Source organism: Corvus hawaiiensis, chromosome 22, assembly GCF_020740725.1.
Source record: "Corvus hawaiiensis isolate bCorHaw1 chromosome 22, bCorHaw1.pri.cur, whole genome shotgun sequence".
NCBI classification, from domain to species: domain Eukaryota; kingdom Metazoa; phylum Chordata; class Aves; order Passeriformes; family Corvidae; genus Corvus; species Corvus hawaiiensis.
In genome coordinates this window covers 3,552,296-3,575,079 of record NC_063234.1, presented here as the reverse complement: position 1 = coordinate 3,575,079, position 22,784 = coordinate 3,552,296, and the positions used below count along the sequence as shown (strand labels likewise).

General features: G+C 48.9%; 1 protein-coding gene across 4 annotated transcripts in view; it reads right to left on the bottom strand.

Moving 5' to 3' along the window:
- Positions 1 to 22,784, bottom strand: part of PRDM16 (PR/SET domain 16) — a 290,989-nt gene that overhangs the window by 7,947 nt on the left and 260,258 nt on the right. For 3 of the 4 annotated variants that reach the window (XM_048326313.1, XM_048326315.1, XM_048326316.1), the window contains 7 exons: positions 17,794 to 19,195; positions 14,161 to 14,248; positions 10,292 to 10,461; positions 8,547 to 8,624; positions 3,054 to 3,223; positions 1,929 to 2,103; positions 1,199 to 1,429 (listed from right to left, as the gene is read on the bottom strand). In XM_048326313.1, coding sequence (XP_048182270.1) covers positions 1,199 to 1,429; positions 1,929 to 2,103; positions 3,054 to 3,223; positions 8,547 to 8,624; positions 10,292 to 10,461; positions 14,161 to 14,248; positions 17,794 to 19,195 — 2,314 coding nt within the window. The remainder of the gene's footprint in view (positions 1 to 1,198; positions 1,430 to 1,928; positions 2,104 to 3,053; positions 3,224 to 8,546; positions 8,625 to 10,291; positions 10,462 to 14,160; positions 14,249 to 17,793; positions 19,196 to 22,784) is intronic. The other variant, XM_048326314.1, reaches the window with a different exon arrangement.

Sequence of the window (22,784 nt, the reverse complement as noted above, 5' to 3'; positions counted from 1 at the left end):
CCCACGGGGGCTCACGAGCCACATGCGTGAAGGGACGGACAGACGGACACGGAGACAACACGGGATGGGAGGAGCGAGAAGGAAGTGGAGAGCAACAAGCAGCAGGTGTCTGAGATCCTCTCTGAGGTTCTGGGTAAGGAATTGCTCAGTTTTGTGTGACTCGTGCTGTGAATACTCCCAGAAACCAGGGCAAACTGCAGCAAAATCAGAGCTGAGCCTGGGCTCTGTGCAGCAATCTTTCATTTTAAAGGTGTTTGGACATGGCTTGACCTTGGGGGAAAAATCCTTCACTTCTAATAAAAGCATGGAATCTGGTTTGGGTTGGAAGGGACCTTAAAGTGGTCCTGTTCCACCTCCTGCCACAGGCAGGGACACCTTCCACTATCCCAGGTTGTCCTGTCCAACCTGGCCTTGGACACTTCCAGGGATGGGGCAGCCACAGCTTCTCTGTGCCAGGGCCTCACCTCCCTCACAGGGAAGGATTTCCCCTGAAGATCAAACCTAAATCTCTCCTCTTTCGGTTTAAATCCACTCCCCCTTGCCCTGTCACTCCAGGCCCTTGGAAAGATTTTCTCTCCATATTTCCTATGTCTCCCTTCAGGCACTGGAGCCTTCTCTCTCCAGGCTGAACAATCCCAGCTGTCCCAGCCTCTCCTCCCAGCAGAGCTGCTCCATCCCTCTGATCATCCTGCTGCCTCCTCTGAACTCTCTCCAGCAGCTCCAGGTCCATCCTGTGCTGGGACCCCAGAGCTGGAGGCAGCTCTGCAGGTGGGGTCTCACCTGGGCAGGACCGAGGGGCAGAATCCCCTTTTTACCAGAGCTCTGAGAATTCTTGAAGCCAAGAATATTTTGCAACAACTCCAAGGACCAGAGCAGCACCAAAGGCATTGCACAGATGCCTCTTCCTTGCCCTGACCAGAGTTTTGGAGAGAAAAACAACATCTGCTGAGCTGTGGTACCCTGAAAACTCTGAGTTTTGTGTCTCTTCTCCTGATCCAGACTCCTCAAGCCTTGGACATCACCCCAGACTCTCCTTGCAGTCCACTTGTCTCGTGTCCCCCACCGTGGTGAAATGGAATCTGGAGTGAAGGTTTGAATCAAACGCATGGCATGGCTTGGAGAACAAACCCACAGCACTCATGATGCACCACGGACACGGGCAGGGGGCTGAGCCCCCCGAGGGGAACGGCCCCCTCACCTTCGGGTGTGGTCAAAGCTCATGGTGAGAGACGTGGGCTCCTCATCCTCCTCATCCTCGAATGCTCCTCGGGGCTCTGCCGTGGGCGATGCCGTCTCGTCCTGGGACTTCCCCGTCAGGCTGTCGTCATCTTCCTCTTCCAGTTCTTCGTCCTCATCATCCACATCTTCTGTTTTCTCATTTGCCAGTCCATGGCACTGGGAATTGCTGTCAATATCCTGGATTTCTGGCCTGAAATATTTGGTTGAAGGGGAGGGAGGAGAAGAAGAAGAAGAAAGAAAAGGAAAGAAAAAAAGATGGCAAATGTTTAAGTGATGTATTCCCACTGGAATGCCAGACTTTGGTAATGTCCTACATAGACATGAACACAAAACACATTTATGTACACATATATGTTATTTAAAATCTAACAAGAAGAAAACCAGCGTGCTGCAGGCATTTAAAAATCACTGTTCCTAAGGGCCAATAAGCCTGTCGAGAATACACCAGCCCCAAGGCTTTTTGAACTATGGATTTGTGCAGTCTGGATTTAAATGCTGTTTTTTCATCTCTTTAAATTTAACATCTGTGGGACAAGCAGCCTTCCTCCTTCTCCAGGCTCTGTCCTCTAACTATTTCCCTTCAAGCAGCCAGGAGGAAGAAGCTTCTACCAGCCAGTCTGAATTCCCTCTCCTATTATTCTGCTGTTCATGCCTGTCTTACCAGCAGATAATTTCATTTTCTTGCCTACCTTTTATCTGCTAAAGCTGACGCTTGATTCATCTCGCTATTTGCAATAAAATTTCTGATTTCCGAGAAATAGGAATCCTCTTTTTCGTCTAAAAGTGCATGGTTGTCTGATTCCGAGTTGGGGGAGGAGGCGCTGGTCCCGAGGTGGTTGGTGATGACTCCGGAGTGCTGGCTCACTGCAGGGCAGGAACACGGAGAGACAACAGGACAGAGAACAGGAGACTCCATCAGGTGTTGGCAAGGCCAGGATTAAGAGGGGACATAAAGGAAGAAGGTTCTCAACAGCCCTCTCACTTTATATTAATGACTGAATACTCAAGAGGAAAGTCGTGGAGCAAAGCTCCCAAGGGAAGATTGTGTTCTCCAGACTGAAATCCAGGTGATGTTCAGCACTTATGGACAACACACACAACCTAAGAACCATTGCAGGGCTGTTTGCCTGTACCTTTTCCATAATAATTTTTCCCCATGCTGGGAAATCACTTACTTGGCTTCATCACAGGAATTCCTTCCTTCCATTTTTTATGTTAAAACAAAACTTATTTATCTTCTGGAACTTCCAAAAAAACCCTACAAACAACCCTACAAACTCATCCTTAGGGGACAGTGCATTCCAGCTGATGCCTTTTCCTGGTCTTAAAATCAAGAGTCATACACGGTTAGAAGGGGAAAAGGGATTTTACCTTGGTATTTATTTTAAGGATCCTCAGGTGCACACATCCAGGTCATATGCATCGAGATGCACCCTGCCTGAGTATCCCCAAAGATCGGGTATAACATTCTAGGTGTTACTAATTAGCAGATCTATCACAGATTCCTCAATGAGAGGTTCAAGTGAGCCTCCCTCCCCAAGGAACCTTCCCCTGGATGGTTCTATCTTGGTTTACAGAATGTGTTCTGGAGGGGACCTTGGGGTCTGGGGCACACTGATCCCTGGCTACAAAGCCTCTAAAATGCTGAGTCTCTCTTGGACAAACAAGTCCAAGAATGTAGGGAAAAAACACTAGGAATACAGAAGTTGTAAAAAGGTATAACAGGAGTATAAAAGAAAAGGCAAAAAGTCTTCATGGCATCAGAGTCTCCTCTCTCCAGTGATCCCCAGCAGAGCCACAGAGCCTTTCCCCACCTGGAACGTTCTCGTGCTCGTGCTTCTTCAGGTGCCTGTCGAGGTTGGTCTGCTGCCCGAAGCACCTGTTGCACAGGTGGCACTTGAATGGCTTCTCCTTGTTGTGGATGTTCCGGACGTGCCGCTGCAGGTTGGAGGAAATGCTGAATGACCTGTCACAGTATTTACACCTGAAAATGCCAAAGAGTAAAACGTCAGGGGGAAAAAAACCAACCCAAACTGCAAAAAAAGAGAGAAAAATTTAACTATCGATACCCCAGGAAATGTTGGTCTATAAATCTTGACTTGGCTGAGGGAAGCACAAAGCATTAATCATCCCAGACAAATCTGATATTGTTGTTACTCAAGGAGCACAAAGAAAGGATTGAGATTAATTAGGAAGTGAGTCGTCCAAACAAATAAGAGTTTGAAACGAAATAATTACTTTTCCACGCATGGATGTAGGAATGAGAGAGGTGGATTTATTCCTTCCACTTTTTTTTGTGGGGAATCAGGTGAAATATGGCTGTGGAGGGAGGACAGGGAAGGGAGAAGAAGAAAGAAGGGAGGTGAAATCTATAAAGTAGTTATTAACTGGCAAATCCCTGCATGACAGTTAGCTGGACACACAGAAAATTCCAGCTTTATTTGCGAAATTCCTTGCGGTACTGGAGATGCAGGGAGTGCAGCGTGGCTTTAAAGGTAATTATGGCTATTCTTGTAGCAAAACAGCTCCCAAGAAATCCACCATCCTCTCCAAGCAGGATAGGATTTACTCCTGGGAGCGAATATCTGGTTTATGATGAAAAGCTGGAACGCAAGGAGCCAAGCCAGGATGTTCAGGGGAACTGCTGAGTGAAGAAATATTCCCTGTCTCAGCTAGATCTCCTCAGGACCCACGGCAGATGGGCTGGGGGGGGGGGGGGGGGGGTTGTTCAAAGCCATCACCCCCATTTTGGGTTTAGAGTGCCCCCAAATAAATTGGAATTGCTGAGGGTGGTGCCGGGCGGGCTCAGCCCAGCGCAGAGCGGGAGCTGCCGGTGGACTGAAGGTGGCAGCTCCGAGCTGCGGTGGAGAGTTTGGGTCTAAAACTCCTGAAAGCCTCATTCCTGCCCGAACCCGCCGGATCCCTCCTTACATCTCCCTTGACACACGTCACTCGTACCTCAGCAAAGCTGCTCCCCCACGGCTCCGCTTCCAAAACCCACGAGCAGCAGAATCTGTCTCCGCTGCAGAGCTCCACAAACCCTGGGCACTGACAAGATTCAAACTCTTCCCAAGCCCTTGTAATTCCAGAACAAATCCACTCCAGCAGGGCTGCTCTGAGCTCCTCTAACCCACAGCGACATCTGCCCCGCGGAGCTGAGCTGCTCCTCGATGGGAATCCTGGAATTCCAGGATGGTTTTGGGACCTTGAAGCCCGTCCAGTGCCACCCCCTGCCGTGGGCAGGGACACCTTCCACCCTCCCAGGGTGCTCCAAGCCCTGTCCAGGCTGGCCTTGGAGACTTGCAGGGATGGGGCAGCCTGTGCCAGGGCCTCTCCAGCACTCCAAGACATGGAGGGGCATCCACGCAGGTTTTGGGAGTACCTGGAGGCAGCTGCTGGTGTGCACAGACTCACCCCGTGCCTGCCTCACTCAAGGATGGAACAGGATTTCCCTGGACACAGAGGACGGGGGGTTCTTCCCTACAGACACAACAGGTTCAACTGCGAGTGTGAAAGATCCCCCCTGTGAAACACACAGACCCCATTTCCAGATGTCCTCCAGCTGTGATTTTTATTCGGTCTCTAAAAATAAATGGATATTATTTTTGGAAAAAGCGGGGATACATTTATGAAACACTCTCCCTCCCTGAATGTTTATGGATTCCATGTCCACCTCTGAATTTCCTACTGCTAAATCTCCAACAAGAATAAAGATATTTCAAATAATGCACCTTTATTAGGATTAAGCAAGGGAGAAAGCAAAACCTCTTTTCAAACCACAGCTTTTCCAGATTTCTGAAGTCTTTCTTCTTCTTTTTTTTTTTTTTCAAAAAACCCCAAATAAATCCAGAAAACAAGATGTTATTTGAACATCAGCAAGGACAAGCACAGTTTCTATAAGGAGAGTTCAACACGGATTTCCAGCACCAAGGAATCCTCTCTCAGATTCCTGTTCAGCACTCCAGCAAACTGCAATGTCCAAACCTGCCAATATCCCCAAATTCCTGCTATTCCATGGGATTTTCATGAGCAGTTTTGTCCAGTTTAAATGAGGAGCCCCCTCCTCATCCCTGCTGATGCCAGGGCTTTTCTCTCCCTGCCTGTCCTCACCAGCTCCTAAAATAATGCTTTTTTCATGTGTCCCAGTGCCTGGCACAGGGGATACCTGGCACAGTGGGCACCGGGCTAACCCAGCTCCCCAGCCTGGCTGTCCCTGCCATCACCCCCAGGAGCAGCTCCAGCCATTTAAAGGCAGCCCAAGGCAGGAGCGAGCCGGCCTCCTCCGTGTCCATTTATTTAGATGTTCAGGAAGCCTTTGAAAAGCTCCCCGTGACAAGTCCTCGCCTTAACCATGAGCTATGTGGATGCAGGGTCGGGAATGGGGAGGGATCAAGAGCTTGTTAAAAAAATAGGAACCAGAGGGGCACTGGGAAGGAGCAGCGAATGCCTGGGAGCAAAGGGATGAGGGAGATGTCCGGCGTTATTTGTGGTCCCAGAGGGGTCGGTGCTGGGAGCTCTGCTGGTTTTAATCTAAATAAATGGCAGAGGAACCAGCTTAAATTCAGGGAGAGGGGTGAACGCGGAGGGAGAAGAAGAATAAAACTCAAAGGCAGCGGTGTTTGCTTTGCAAACAGCCCCACAAAGCTTCTCCCTTATCAGCTTAAAGGGCTGCAAACATCCAAAGTGGGAGGGAGTGACAGCAAGGAAGGAGCCAGGGCTGCAGCTGGGGAGCGCTGGGGAATGACAGGAAATCCTGGGAGCTGGAGGAGCTCCGGTACCTGGGACAACACGGGAGAAAGCAGGGAGCAGACCCCGGGAGTGTGGGGAGGAGTTCCTGAGTCCCTCTCCCAAAGTTTTGCACCGATCAGTGTGAGCTGAAGAAGAATTGCAGGGAAAAAACCCACAGAACACATGGAGAGCAACTCCCCCTCCGAGCGACTCCTCAGCCTCGAGTGCATTTATAGCAGGGGGGAGCTCAGGCTGCGTTTTGAAAACCAGAAAATGAGAAATATCTTCAATATTTATCGAACTGTGTGCAATCTTAGGAGATGTCAGGTGTGGCTGTGAGTTCCAGCTTAATGCAGATAACAGGACACGAGGCCTCCAAGGGCCTTTTTATCACTGAGTTCTGAAATACATAGCGCTGAATTTCAGGTTTGGTGCAGAAAAAATAAAAGAGGGAAAAGAAACTTGTTGAATTTTGCTGTAGGGCACAGGGTCTCGGAGTGTTTCACTTGATTTTTAGGAAGCGCATTACCAGGTATTGCTCACTCCTCAGAAAACACGTTGCAATTTCCCTTTATAAAAAGAATCTGCCTCCTTTATTGCTCATATGCTATTAATTCCTACTTTATACGTAATTAGACATGTAAGAAGTTTGAGTGACTTCCTAACTGCCCCCAAAAAACTCCAAAAAACCCATCACTTGATCAAAGGCAATCAGGAATCAAACCCAAAACACCTTATTTTCTAGCCTGTTGTCTTTAAGAACATTTAAATTAATATTTGGATTAGTATTTGAATTATTATATATAGAAATATTTTTATATAGTGACAGGGTAAAAAAAAAATAAAAATTGAACAATCAAAAGCAGAGTTGCAAAGGAGACAACAATAAAACACTGAGAAGTCAACAACCTCCTTTTACCTGCCTGAAGTCAGCACTTAAAAACCAAGCTTTCAAAACAAGCCTGGCTGCCAAAGCTGCAAATCTCAGTTCTCTGAGAGGAAAAGCAAATCAATGATAATTAAAGCTCGTCTGTAAACGCAGCCCCGGCTCTCCGGGGTGCTGTTAGAATGCAACATTGTCCAGGAGTCAGACCTCTAAAAAACCCACACAGGCTATTTGCTGGGAGAAGACCAGATCAAATAAATCTTTATTTTCCTAACCTTTGTTAAGTTGCAAGTCTCCTTTTTTGGAAGAAAAACCGAAGGAACAATCTCAGAATAATCGGGAGTGAGTGTTTCCGTGGACAGGGAACACGCAGGACCTATTCAGGCATCTCAAATAACACAACCCCAAACATCACAGCAGGGAATGGATCCAAAATATATGTCTGCTTTTTTTGGGGGGTGGTGGGGTGGTGTATTTTGAATTTACCTAATGTCTACACTTAAAATTCTGGTAGGAAAATAACCGTGATTCTCAGTGTAGCAGGGATTACAATGTGGGAGAGTCAATTCTTAGGTTAAACTGAGCATAAAAATGCGATGTATTTGACCACACGGCCTTTTGCTGCTCATAAATTTGTGTTTATTTCATAACTGCTCCATTTGCTTTGTTGTGAACTTATGGCTGTGGATGAAACGCTGCAATGTCAGCTACCCAAAGAGAAACGGAATTGTTGCCATTGTTTGACAACCTGCAAAACACTTGCTCACGTCATGGCAAACACAATGCTGGACTTGCAGCGAGCTCTCGATTCACCATTCCTTCAGGTTTGCTCATTTCTGGACCTCATTCTAACAAAAAAAAAGGGCATTTTTTGCCCAAGTTTTTTAAACTGTTTGTAAAGCACTGGGAGAAAATTCTAAGGGGAAGGATTTCCATGAGAAATAGTTATTTATACACCTAGGCCCAGATAATATGTGCATTTTGTTGTGAATTTTATTCAGATTTAAACCCTGACTTGGACAGGAGCCACAGAATCCACTGGGCTGGGACACTGTCCCTGTGCACACTGAAGCATCAAAATCACATCACCTTGTCCCCAACTGACAGAAAACAGCTCAGCCTCCTACCTTAAACACTCACAAACGTGTGAGACTCTGTGTGAATCCCCCCACTCCCAGACCTCCTTTTAAACTCCCTGATTTAAGCTCAGGAACTACCAAAATTCAGTTTGAAGGCAGGTAAATTGACAGGGTTTTTCTTGCCTTTGTGGTTTTGATCCCTTACTCCAGGCACCTCTGATGCTCATTAAGAAAAGGAAAAAAAAACCCAGCTAGCCCCAGCAGCGAAGGTCCTGGCAAGCCCTTCAAACCAGCCCGAATTTCAGAGCCATTCAGCACCTTCAGCTGTCCTTGAGATGAATGGTGAACGTGAGTGTGAAACAACACTGCAAATCAGAGCCCTCATTTGCCAGCATACATCTAAATATAAGTTAAGTGTCTATCTTCGAGCTGCCAAGCCTGATTATTTTTGGCTGGTACACATAATATACAACCCTATGAATCACTCTGTGTAATGCTCCAGGCCTGTGGAATTCTGCTGGCACAGCTTTATGGAGAGGGGGGGGGAAGGAAAAATACCGGAGTGGTGAGTGAGGAGTGTTTGGGAAAGGGTTTTTTATGGGGGACAACATCACCTGTAAGGCTGCTCTCCAGTGTGTGTCCGCAGATGCCTCGTCAGGTTGGCTGAGCGTGGGAAGATCTTGCCACAGTACCTGGACAGGGAAAGCCAAAGGAAACCATCAGGAGAGCCCAGGGATGCCACAGCACATCCTGACACTGCTCCCAAAACCCCTTCGTGTGCTCACAGCCGAGGGGGACAATGGGGAGGACGAATCTGCCACCCCAGGGTTACAGGGGTCACTGTGCTGGCATCAGAGCTCCAGGAGCAGCTGAGGGAGCTGGGAGGGCTCAGCTTGGGGAAAAGGAAACTCAGAGAGGACCTTCTCACTCCTACAACTCCCTGACAGGAGCGTGCAGCCAGGTGGGGTCGGGCTCTGCTCCCAGGGAATGAGGGACAGGACAAGAGGAAACGGCCTCAAGTTGCACTGGAGGAGGTTTAGATTGGATATTTGGAATTTTTTTTCACAGAAAGGCTTGTCAGTTGTTGGAATGGGATGCCCAGGGAGGCGGTGGAGTCACTATCCCTGGAAGCGTTCAAAGCAAGTGTGGACACGGCACTTGAGGACATGGTTTAGCTACAGCATTCCTGCATCAGGGTACAGAGGGTTTAATCACTGCCTGGTCAGATGGGCACTTGAGATGTTTCTGCATCTCCTTTATAGCCCTGTTGATGTGGTCATCATACGGAATCTGCTCTTTCATCCTTGGAATTCACAGAATTTTCCTCTGGATAAAGGCTGCAGCACCGTGGTGGGGGTTAGGAGGCTGGCAGGCTGCTTAGAGCAGGCAAACACAGCCACAGGAAATTAATAAAGGAAGGAACTCTGTTCCACAATAAATCTGGTTCACAGTAAAATCAAAAAGGTATAAATAAAAACACTAATTGGGAAAAAAATTACCAGGGATGAGGGGCTGCACTCTGTGACTATGAAACCTATTGTAGGAGGAAGCTATGACAGACTTCCTTAATTTCAGGGACCTTCAGCTGTCCTGAGGATGAACGGTTAATGTGAGTGTTCCCCAGCAGTGGAAATCCAAATGGTAACTTGTGAGTGTGCATCTAAAATTTAAGTTTAGTCCCTGTTGTAAGTAGAAACCTCAAATTTCTAAATACTCAACTGAAATCCGAGCCTGCAGCTTTTGTGGCAAAGTTGAACATAGAAGACACGTCAACCAAGGTTTGTACCCACTTTCTGCACCCAAAAAAATCTCCTCAGCAGGAGCCACCATGAGAACCTCGAGGTAAAATTGCGACAGCAGACAGAGGTTTATTATTAAATACCCGTAATCTGCTCCAATTTGGAGCAGTGATGGGTACGTGAGGACTTCTGTGGATAGAACTGGGTTTGAAAAAGTTGTTTCCTGCATGCTGTTTTTTAAAATTCAATCATTTTTCCATAGCTGAGGTTGGATACAGCCGGGACTGCCATTGGGAACACCAGAGACTTGGCCTGGGGAGTTGGGTTTGCTTGAGAATCTCCAGATCCGCTCCCAAGGTTATTAAAAATTACAAAGCAAACAGAAGATGCTGATTTCCTACCAGACAAAACAAACTGTTTCTGAGGGAATTAGTCATCCCAGCTCTGCTCTCATTCTGCCGCCTCTTGTTTTCCCTCCTGGCAGAGACGTCGGCGTGGAGCTGCCCCGCTCCGTGCTGGTGCCCAGCGCAGCTGCCCAGCTGGGGTGGCACATCCCAGGGTGTTTCCACATCCTGGGGTGTTTCCACACCGCTGTGGATGCCGTGGGATGCCCGGCTCACCTGCAGGTGTAGCGCTCCTTGCCCTTGCGCAGGATGGGGTCGGAGAGCGTGGGCGGCGGCGATCGGAAGTTGAAGGGGTGGTGGGGAAGGGGCTGCAGGGACGAGCCAGAGTCGGCCTTCATGGCTGCAAAGCTCTCCAGTTTCTCTGTCATCGTCTCGATGGCCGACATCTGCAAGGACAAGGAGAGAGCTCCTGTCGGTAAAATCCCCGGGAAGGGCAGGATCTGATGCAGGAACACCAGTTTTGGTTGGGCAAAGGCTCCTGCTGGTGTCTGCTCTCTTGGAATTTGGAGGCACAGCGGGAAATGGAGCCACTGAATCCAGCCAGGAAAGGCAGGAGTAGTGTATTGGTCCTGCAGAAAGCAGGAAAGGCACAGATGGCAAAGCCAGGCATTTAGGTCCCAGAAACTAGCACTTCTTCACTTTCTGCAGTGTGCCTGTGCTCGCTTTCAGCACTTCAGATCAAAACTAATCTCAGAATACACCTGAGATATCCGTTTTTCCTGGGATAACACTGAAACCAAATACCATGGTCAGATGCCTGAGGTAGAACTCACTATGCAAACCCAAACCAAAGTCTTGGGAAGCAGAGAGGTCTGACGGCTCCTACAGCATCCTGGGGGCTCGGAGGGACAGGCCAGCGAGGGGTGGGTGGGCAGGCAGGGACACAACCCCAGGATAGGGAGGACAGAAAATTTTTGGGCCCAAAGCAGAAGAATCCTGGCCAAAGTGGAGTGAGAGGGATGTGTGATGGCTGCTCGGGGAGCTGAGGAGAAGCTGAGGCTGAAGGGGTGAAGAGGAGGAGTTGGGATCAGTCTCCACAGGGAGCTTGCCTGGTGAAGAGGCCAACACTTTAATTATGGGTAGGGAAGGTTCAGCAACTCCTAAAGGTGGTGGAAGGATGGGTGGGAGATGGCTGAGCTTCCTGGAGTGAAAGGGAGCTCCAGCCAAACCCCTGGATGTGAGCGGTGGCTGGGTGAGTTACAGTCAGGAGGAGCAACACCTACACATCCCGTTGGGATGGGAGCAGCTGGCAGGCAGGCCTGGAGATGGGACACCAAGCAGAACATCCCTGGATGCTTTATCAGATTTAGTTTGTATGACTTGGCCACGTTCTCACAGACACGAGATTGAGCACCACACCAGAAAGAGGGAGAAAGGGAACAACCTGGAGATACAGGAGCAGGGGAAAGCAAAAGAAGGAAAAACTGAAGCTGGACTATGCGCAAAAAAAAAAAAAAACTTAAAAATAGAAGTGCATAAAAATCCACTTTTACAGCACTTTTACTTTCATTACAGCGCAACAGGAAATCCAAGTCCAAGAGAGCAACGCAGCTCGGAGGACGCTGCCGACATCTCCAACATCCAGCTTCATGCACTCCTGAGAGCATTTTCGAGATAGCAGGGGCAGAAAAGAGGGATAAAGCAAACAAGGCAGCAATAAAGCTGCCTCCTGGCTGCGCTGACATCACTGGGACAGGCGGGAGCAGCCGGGGCGGCAGCGAGGAGCGGAAGGCAGGAGGAAGCCATACATCACCCCGAGATGCTCAATTGTACAGGAAGGGCTGACCTTTTGCACGTTTACACTTTATTAAACTGGGCTTTAGAGGGGGAGGCAGAGGGGGGAGAGAGCCAAGATATTGTTTAAAAATACACAGCAATGAAAAAAAGTTGTCTTAATCACCCCCGAAGACATTGTGGAGGGCTGACAACCATTCATAAGCTGTGAAAGAGAGGAGCAGTAACCCCCATTTCCCGATAATAGATCCACAGCCCCTTAGCTGGAGGCTCCCAGCCCATGATAAATAGTAAGTAATACTTAGCACCAGCCACTTGAAAAGGTTACTTTATCATTTACAGCACCAGCTCTGCCCCAGCTGCCAGTCATGCAACAAAACCATCACGTTAAAAAGCTCTCCGGACCTTTCAGAGCTGTGCTCTCAGCCCTTCGCCCAGGTACCTGGAGCTCTCCTTTGTTGTGCCCTGTTCTTTAGGCACTTAGTCAGAGATATTTGCTGGCTTGAGAGCCGTAGGCTGGTTTTAAAATTCTAAACACTGGCCACGGCCTCTCCAGTGGCAAAGGCACTTTGCTATTTAGGGAACAACTGCCTGTAAAACAGAAAGGGGGAAGAAAGGAAACGTAACAGGTGAGGAAAGGTTTTCCATTAAGTTATCAAAAAGTTACACCGGTTATTTATGTTGTCCAGAGTTTCATTTGGAATAGACAGTGTAGGAAAACTCCCAGAGAGCACAGGAACTTCTGCCAACGACTGGCTAAGAAATAAGAGCTGCCTGAGATTCGTTTTGGGAGAGGAAACATCTCCTGAACGCTTTTATCACATCTTCTGGCTTCATCACATCCCAGTGAGGGCACTCCAAGAGAGCAGGGGATTAGTCACAGAGGAGAAGGCCGAGACCAGACTCGTGTTTAGAGTGAGACAAGCCCGAGTAGAACGTGACTCTGACTGACCAGGCACGGGAACGTTGGTCCTAATGAAGAAAGCAGAAGCAGGAGCCCTGGAGATGTGATTTCTTAGGAAAAGATCCAGGATCCAGAATTCTTAGGAATGCTGGGTCCAGAGAATTGTCACGGCCCCAAGGCTGTCAGAGCTCTCAGACACAGGGTGGGATTGTTGGGCTGCCCTGTGCAGGGCACAGGTTGGACTGGATGATCCTTCCAGCTCAGGATATTCCGTGATTCTGTGATAATACTGGAAAGGGATCTGGTGTTCCAAACCTCCCATACTCTGGAACAAATGCCCTGTGTTCCTTCGCTGTGCCTGGAACACCTGACTGACTGCAGCATGGGAACGGCGCCTCTCCAGATCGAGTGATCTGAGCACAGCGCTCGCCCTATTAAAAATCAGTTATCAGGAAGCTTTGGGCTGGAGTGATTGTAAATTTGAGGCTATTCTGCGTGATAAGCTGTTAGAGATAACCAGACCTTCCAGATCTTTTCACTGCCATGGGAAGAGGACGTGGTCAGGATTTCGGGAACAATGTTAACAACCTTCCACCCAGAGCTTGCTCCTGCTCGGGGTCTGGACGTTTCTCATCGTCTCCTTGGGTTGCTTTGCCACGCTCCTCCCTGCTATCAGATTCTTTACAGGCAGATATCCCCACTATTCTAACTCACACAAACACAGGATGTTCCTGGCCAGCCTGTCACCATTATCCAGCCTGGATGAAGGAAAAATCGGGGGAAGTTATTAACCAAACTCTGAGGTTGGTGCGAAACAATGAGGGAACTAAGTTTAGCTGTGAACGCAACCAGGACCCAGCTTTCACAAACCTGCGAGTTATTTATCTAAGGTGGGAAACATTATCAGGGGAGAACAATGCCTGTGAATATAAAGGAGAGCACAATGAGGACCACGGGGCTGGGATCCCAGCCTGGGCACAGCAGGAGGGACGGGGATAGCTGGAGGCTGTCGCACGCCTTTGGAGCAGCACGGCTGAACCCACTGCCCGCCACTTCCACGCACTCCTCGGGATGGAAGAGAGCTTCAGGCAGGTAGAAAATGCTGCTGCCTGGGGGCTGCGCAGTCCTTCTCTAGTTTGTACCGCTTTAGATGACCCCCCCAGGTGTTCCCAGAGGAAAAAACACGCAGGCATTCTGTGAAAGAGGCATTTGGCAGATCCTATGAGCTGCTCAGTTTTTCTGGCAAAAAGAAGCAGCAAGGCACAACTGCCATCATCCTCCAACTGTGAATTAAAAGTGTCTGGAAGGAACTGGTAGGAAAATAGTGGAGTTTCCAATCAAGCCCTTGGATGAGGAAGAGTCTGACCCCAGTGATCCCAGGGATCTGTGTGTACCAGCTCCACCTCAGCATTCCATCAGCACGGCACGACAATGTCACTGCTGTTACCTGGGGGTGAAAAAGCAGCGGGGAGGGTCGCAGGTACTTCTCCTTGAGGGCACCCACGGGGTCTGTCACCTTCCGCTTCTCCACCCTGCTGGACAACAACACAGAGGGTTACATACCTCACAGGCAGCCCCACGCAGCCACACCGTGCTTAAGTTACACACAAGGTTGTTCTCCTGCTCACACAAATGTCTTCCTCCCCCTTCTTCTGGACGCTACAAATTCTGATGCACAATTACCCCGCAGAAAGTGCTGGAAACAACACAGACAGAAATCCCCTCCTTCGGGCAGTATTTTTGACTAAGGAAACATTTTGCTCCTGCTCTGCTGCAGTGGTTTATAAGCCTCTGCTGTTGTGAAATGTCATGGAAAACCTTGCATTTAGAGCAAAATTGTCTGAGCAGGAGAAGCTCTAGAGTCCACAGCAGGCAGCCCCTGCATGGAAAAAAAATTTTCTTTGAGAGTTTGTGTTTATCTGAAGAGTTAACAGTGGGCCAGACTTTGCAGCCCCAAGCGTGCTGAAATCATTAGGTGTTTCATATTTGTTTCCTCCCTCGCAGCTGAGACATAATTTGCATTGAGTTTCTTTGGCAAGCCCATGTGGACAACGGTTTAAAAAGTGAGGGACTGGTGGGAGAATTCTAAAGCGACTCAGAAACCCGAGTTGTTCTGATATCACCTCAGCCCGTTCAAATATTTCATGTTTAAGCACCTGAGATGCAGAAATGACCCTAATGTGAGGCTCCTACTTTTGAAAATACTGGCTTTGCTTCCACAAAATATTCTACTTGCAGGGAAACCCAAGTGTGGAACCACCAAAAAGACAAACTGAGATGTTCTCTGAGGGAAAAAAAGTGTTGTGGAAGTAACTCCAACAAACACAGCTGCATCTTTAAACAGCTGGAATTGAGTCCATCCAGCTAAACCAGTAGAAATCCAAGAGTAAGAGTGATTTTAACTACATTAGTCCAGCATAAATTGAGAGCAAATTATTTTAGCTGCATTTCAGCTGATTGGTGTGTGGATCAAATTACCAAAGAGTTTAAAGAAGAACCCTGCCGAGTGCAGCCAGTGAACTGTGCTTAATCTGAATTTAATTCTTCTTGGGTAGAGGGAAAGAGAAGAGCTGGATTGGAAATGCAGTCAGAATTAAGGGGCTTTGGAAGGGACGTGCTTTTATGGGGCTGAGTTGCCAGAAAAAACCAAAGAAAAGTAAAAAGTTGCTCCCTGAGCCCCCCTGATGAGCACAGCTTTGCTCTCCGTGAGGTGCTGAAACATCCAGGGGAACATCCCTGATCCCAGCAGAGCCGTCTGGGGAGAGCCCTGCCTGCTCCACATGCGTAAAACCTGGTGAATTGACAGCACTTCCCCAGCTCTGCCATCTCCCAGCGCCGGGAATGGGAACACAAGGTCCGAACGTCCCCGTCAGAGCCGAATTCCGCAGCGCCCGGAGGATTAAGCCGATCGTTTCGGCCCAGTGCCTGAGAACGTCACCCCCACAGGCCGAGCTAAAAATGCCCCCATTTCAGGCTGTCTGGCTGCATTAAATTATATCACCAGGAGAAAATGTCAAGGATTTAAGTGGCCTTTGGGAGCAAAAAAACGGAGGAGCCAAATGATGTGAGAGAGTCTGATAAAGGGAAGTTTAGAAACAAAATATTTCCATATTTTTCAAGCTGGGACTTGGAAGCTGGGCTGTTTCGCTCATTACATCAGAAGTCTGATTCGCAAGCAACGCCACCGCTGACTTTCTATTTTAACACATGACTAAAACAATGTGCATCCCATGGAATGCAACAAATGATGCCCCCATCCTTCCCTTCCATCTGTCTTCTGGGCCTTTACGGTTTTCCCGAGGCCGCTGTTTTAATTGGCAGCGCCTTTCCCAAGCTGTGTTATTTCAGCATTCCCGCTGAACGTGCCCAGAGGTGGCAGGACCCTACATGGATTCTTTTGCCTTTCTATCCCATTTAGTGATTTTTTTTTTTTTTTTCTTCTTTCCAGGAGTACTTTTTACGAACACTGCCCACACCATGCCTGATTTCTCCAGGGGGAGATGGCCACGGTGGGTGCCAGGCAGGGCACAGCACCTCCCTGGCTGGGAGGTGTCCCCCTCCCAGATGGCACTGTACGGGCACGTCACCCCTGAGAGCTGCCAGAGCGAGAGACACTCGTTTTCAGCACTGAGGGCTCACTAATCCTCATCCCAGCCGACAGCTCCTTGGCCTGGCCAGACACTGACATCACTTTTTCCCACAGTTATCAGCCCTGCGACAGCGGCCGGCGGTGACATCGGCGCTGTCGTGGTGCTCGCAGCTCTTCGAGCGCCCATCCCGGCGCTGGCACCGTCATACCGTGGTGGCTCTGAGGCTTTCCAGGGCCAGGGACACAGCAGATCCTGCGGGGGAACAGCCATCAACCTTCCAGCAGGCTGGACACAGCAAGGATCACCACGCATTCAGCACAAGGAATGCAAGGACAAACCGGACAAACCATTCACCTCCACGATCTGAATCCAGGAGCCCTCCAGGCCAAGCCCACGTATCCAAGTGGATGCTGTGGAGCATTTAGACATGGCAATGGCTAATTTAGAGGTGGCAATGTCTAAGTCAAACTAGCTCAGGACATGTCTTTTCCCTGGACTTTGCTAAAACCAAACATGCCACATCCACCTTATGCAAAGGCAATGCCGGATGGGTAACACACAGATTTACTGTCACCCTCACCACAAAGTTTTAATAATGTTCCTTTGGAAACAGGTTTTATAAAAAGCTCTCAAGCAGCAAAAGCCCCAAGTCTTCCCTTTTCGCCTCCTCCTGAGCTGATTCCTTCTGGAAGTTTAGCTGGCATTTGGATAACTTCACCCAGCCTGCTCTACACACGCCTTCCATGTTCAGCTCATTCTGACGTAACACATCAGGCCCTCCTCAGAACCATCTGTTCAAGTGACACCAGAAAGGCCTTGTTATCTCCCAAGAAAGATAAATCTGTGAGAAATGTATCCGGGAGAGATCTGGGTAGTAACATGCTACCATGTGTTTACACAGTACTTGTTACTCCAAGAGTAACACGTTTCAGCAGGTTGGGTCTGCACCAGCAGCTCCTCGGAAAGAAAAACTCCAAGAAAAGGCTATAGAAAAGGAAAAGGGAGGGAAGGAGGGAGGGAGGGAGGGAGGAAGGGAGGGAGGAAGAAAGGTGAAGCGGCTCACAAAAGGCCCTCAAGTCAGTCAGTGGGAGAGCTGCATTTCCAGGCTCCCAGGGCTCCTGACTCATTCCCAAGCCATGGGAGCCCGGGGCTCCAAGGCATCTGAACTCTGCATTCTTATCGAATCAAACCTCTGGAATTTCCCCAGCAGAAGTGCCATCTTAGCGATGGCTCGTGGGAGAGTCCTTAAATAGGTCAAGTTTCTTCTTTATCAAAACAAGGATGTGTTCCTCACACATTGAGTATGAGGGCTCCTTGCAATTACTCAGCCCTTTCCATTCAGGAGATTCAATGTGTTGAGAAGTACAAACAACTACAGGAGATGTTCACTTTTCTCCCCAACCAACCTGCATCCTCCCCTGCCTCAGGGTGTGGTGTCAGCTGGAAAAGGAGCTGGTTAGGGAAAGGCTTAAGGCAGGGTATGTTAATACCTGTAGATGGGGTCCATGAAAAAGGGCGATGGCTTAGCGTAGTGCAGGGAAGGCTGCTGAGGCAGCTGGGACTGGGAAATCTTAGGTAAGACCTCACTTGCCATCAGCTTCCTCTCCCCATAAATGTGGTTTTTCCGTGGCTCTCTCCCTCCGTTCTGGCTGGCTCGGATGCGGTTGCCAATGCTCAGATCCAGTGGCTGCTCCTCCCCTGAGGACGGGGCTGGGAGGACCTTGGGGGGCGGCAGGATTGGCTTAATCTCTTTTGGCTTCGTGGTGAGATCGAAGGGGGACTCCGAGCTTGTGCCGCCGACTTTGTGGAGGTCCCTGGGTGACTTTGGTTCTGCCTTGACCAGCAAGTTGTGATTGAGGGTCCGCTCCGTGAAAGGGTAGAGGGAGTGGGGAAAATTGGGGAGGAACTGGAAGGGGAACATGGAATGGTACGGGAGCGAACCCATCTTTTTCTCCTGCATCCCCATAAAGCCAGGCCCAAAATACTTCTCTGCGATGGAGGCGATAGCTTTAATTGAGTCATTGGCTGCCCCCGTGGTGGGCAGCAGGTGCTCCTCGGGGGGAGGAAAGAAGGAATGCTGAGAATAGAAGAGAGGGATCTCGCTCGTGGCGTTGGTGGAACTGGCAGACACCGAGCTGCTGACGAAATCTGGCTTGGTCTCCATTTGTTTGCTCTTGTCTTTCGTTTTGTCCCTGTCACTCTCCGCGTCACTGTCCAGGTCAGAGCCGGTGCCAGTCGTGGTGTCCAGATCCGTGCCCGTGGTTGTATTGACATCCTCAAAGTCACTGCCATCGGACATGTCACTGTTCCTGGCTTTTAGCTTCTCCAGGTAGGAGTTTTCCAGGCTGCTTTCACATTTCTCCTCCCCTGAAGGGGCCTGGTTGCTGTTGCTCACTGCGGAGATCAGCGGGAGTGCCGGGTTCCCGAGGGGGCTGGGGAGCTTCGCGTCCGGAGTGTGGTTGAGGGGACTTTTGAGCAGTTGCGTGGGTGGTAACAAGGGAGGCCTGGGGTACAGAGAGGGCGGAAAAATTCCCGGGAATCCCGGGGTGAGGGCGGGGAAGGCTGGGGGTGTGGGCGAGAACGGGAGCCCGCCCGGGTGCGGGCGGGATGGGAAATACTCGTTAAAGCCCAGGCTGGCGTGGTTGAGGTTGGGAGAGGGCTTGGATTTGTCCATCATGGAGGTGGGCGTGAGGGGGAGGCCGGGGGCGAAGATGCCGGCGGGGCTGTAATGGTTCTTGCCCTCGCAGAAGCGCCGGTGCTTGTTGAGGGAGGAGGTAGTGCTGAACATCTGCCCGCAGTCCTTGCACTTGATCTGGGTGCGGCAGTCCGCGTGCATCCGCTTGTGGCGGCACAGGTTGGAGAACTGCGTGTAGGATTTGTGACAGACCTCACCTAAAGCGTCAACAGGAACCAACAACAAAAGCGATATGAAATTAACAGGAAAACGGCAGGGATTCGCCACGGGATTCACCAGCCTCCCTCCTCCGCCCCATCCCGTCCCGCCCGCTGCAGCCCTGGGGTCTCCCTTCCCCAGAGCAAGAAGGGGGAGAGCAGTGGAACATCACCACCTTTCCCTTTGGATGAAGCCCATCCTGGTGGATCTCTCAAGAAGTTGCTCCACACAAATCTGAGGGGATGTGCTACCTCTGCTCAAAGTTTTGGGGAACTTTCAGGAAGGATAATCATGGAATCACAGAATGGTTTGGTTGGGAGGGACATGAAGCTCATCTCATCCCACCCCCTGCCATAGGCAGGGACACCTTCCGCTATCCCAGGTTGTTCCAAGCCCCCTCCAACTGTCCCTGGACTCTTCCAGGGATGGGGCAGCCACAGCTTCTCTGGACACCCCGTGCCAGGGCCTGCCCATCCTCGCAGGGAACAATCTCTTCTGTATATCCAACCTAAATTGCCCCTCTTTCAGTTTGAATACATTCCCCCTTGTCCTGGCACTCCAAAGTCCCTCTCCAGCTTCCCTGTAGCCCCTTCAGATCCTGGGAGGTGCTGTGAGACTTCCACACAACCTTCTCTTCTCCAGGATGAACAGCCCCAGTTCTCTCAGCCAGGATCCATAGGGAAGATGTTGCAGTCCCCTCACAACTTCACTGCCCTGATCATACATTTTAATGATAACATCTCTTTATCCCAGCTCATCTGCTTCCCATTAGTCCTGGCATGGCAGGAAGCAATGAGGGCTGGAGGTAGAAGAACTCTGCCTCATTTAATCAAACCTGCCCTTCCTGAATGCCCTCAGTGGTACAGAACCCCTCCAGGGGGCTGCTCTATAAATCCCCTGCTAGCCAGGCCTGGGTTCTGCCAGGGCTGGGATCTCTTTTTTTAATCCATTAAATCAGTCCAACACCCCTGCCCTGCTAAGTGAAGCCACATCAGCGTTTTCTTTAACGACCTGTAAATACCAAGCTTTCAAAACATGGATTTTTATGACCTCTTTCACCTCCAGACTTTGCTGCTGTGGAAGGAACAGGGCGAAGTGAGACAAAAATCCCACCCCAAACTTTTCCACACATCAAAACGCTGTGACTTTTTATTATCTGGTGCCTCTTTCGACATGGGAATAAATGTGGTGGTGAATTAACACACTCCTTCCCCCGGGGAAGTGCTGTTATCACCCTTTTGTGAGCGGGGAAACCGAGACAAAGCAGGGGAAGGACATTGTTTGGGCTTGGACAGGCAAGGACAGGAATCCAAGTTCTGACACTCCAGCTCAGGGACTGCTCAGAGCTCCTTCCTCCCTCCCTGCTTTACTGATGGGTGCATGTGAGCGTGATTTTCCCTGTATTGTCTCCTAAATCTTTCCTAAATCTTTAGGATTTACTTCAGTGCTTGAGTATCAAATGACTGGCAGGGGAGTATTTCACTAGCAGCTCTGAAAATATCATAATACAATAAATTCTAATTGAATTTCAAAGCAGAAATGTATAAAATTTAATGAATTTGACATTTTAGTTCAGATGAGCACCCCAAAATCCAAAGGAGTGTCACTGAAGGCTCTGGTTTCTGACTGCACTGGAAATTTAGGCTGCACTGTCTGAGCCCAGAGAGTTTCATTGTTGGGCCCTGACACAGCCCAGAGCTGCAGGGGAAGCACAGACAGAACAAGAAAATCATCACAAGAGTTGCAATGTTTGAACCAATCCTAATTTTTGGCAATCACACTTTAAAATCTTGGGCCAGGTCTCCTGAACTGCTCTTGGTGCACACAAAGGGTTTTATGGCTGTTGTAAGTATTATTTCAGCTACCTTAGACTTGCAAAGAAAGGGTTTATTTGGCTTTTTTACTTCATTTTAAAGTGTTTTCCTAAACCCATTTCTTAAACAATATCCAGAGCTCTGAAAGGAAGCACTACTGAATTTATTTTCCATGAAAATTCAGCACTACTGAACTTTATTTCCACGACAGTCTCTTAATTACAACAATCTCTGGTTTCTTTCCAAGGGAATCAGGAATCACCATCCCTGGAATTGCTCGAAAAACCTGTGGATGTGGCACTTGGGGACAAGGTTTAATGGTGAACACAGAGGTGCTGGGTTAAAGGTTGGACTTGACGATCTCAGAGGGCTTTTCCAACTGAACCAATTCCATGATTCCAGGATTCTTCCATTTTTCACCCCGGGAATTGTTGTTAGATATATAAATACTGCACAAAATTCCCTAAAGGGAAGTGCTACAGCCCTGAGAGCTCCCACCATCCTTCTAAAACAGGAAAACTGGAAGATTTCTGTCAAATCCAACGATTTAGTAATTCCACATGGAACGTCATCTCTTGCCCTTCTGATTTCTGCAGTTATAAAGTCACAGGTTTGGGGTCTTTTGAAAGCCAAATATAATATTTTAAAAAATTAAACACACACACACACAGAGACCCTTTTCTTCCATTGAACCAGGATAAAAAACCTTCCTGGAGAATCCTGCCTCGTGGATTTGAAGTTGTTAATGGATTCCACGCTGATGGACAAAATAACCTGACATGTCTGACCAGGCAGGATCCCTCTGCAGTTGTTCCACCCGCTGATTTGGTCTGACAACTCCCTAATTCTGATGAGGTGAGAGTGAGGAGATTATGAGGAGAAATCCCTCATCTCCCTGCAGCAATCCTGGGAGTCAAATTATCCCTTTCATGTGCCCAGTGAAAGATTGCAGCAAAATGAGCAAGAGGAGGGGTTCTTCTTCCTCTGCTGACACCCAGCTGCTTATCTTAGGACACTGATTATCTCGGGACATTAATGAAATGAGTCTCCCAGGATATTCCTGCATGCTGTTCCCATTATACCAACAGGGAAAAAAAGGCAGGAGTGGGTTCAGTGGCTTCCCTGCCGTAACATCAAAGCCTGGAATCAAACCCAGATCCCGGCCCGTGCCTGAACGACGTGTTCTGAAGTGTCAGGAAGTGATCCCTGAAGTTCCTGGAGCTTTGTTGTGACACCATGCACCTCCCTGCGCAGTTATCCAAACAGAGGGTGCTGTGTCAATTAAAAAAATATACAGCCCTGGGAATGACAGGGAATGAGATGGGTGGCTCTCCAAGGAAAATGCCCTTCTGGAAATATCCCAGTGAGGAGAGCACTGAGGACACAGTTCATCTGCTGTTTGTTTGGCTCCCAGCATTATCGAGATGAAACACGCAGTAAATAAAGAAGAAAAAACCTTCTTTGTAAAAAACACCTTCTCATGTCTGATTATTCCAAGTTCTTTACAAAGGCTCCAGGATTTGAGGCACCCCTGTAAAACGTTTCGATCAGGCTGAGCCAGCTATTTATTTATGTCACCAACAGGAGCATTCAAAAACGATTAAGGCAAAAAGAGAAGAGAGAAAGAAAAGATATGAGAAAATGGCATCGCTGTGACCGCTGGGAGACTCAGCTTTTAACTTGTCAAGAAAGTCAAAAACTGCCACGAATGTTTGCTGAAAAAACAGGGAGCATGCAAAAAAAAAAAAAAAAAAAAAAAAAAGAAAGAAAAAGA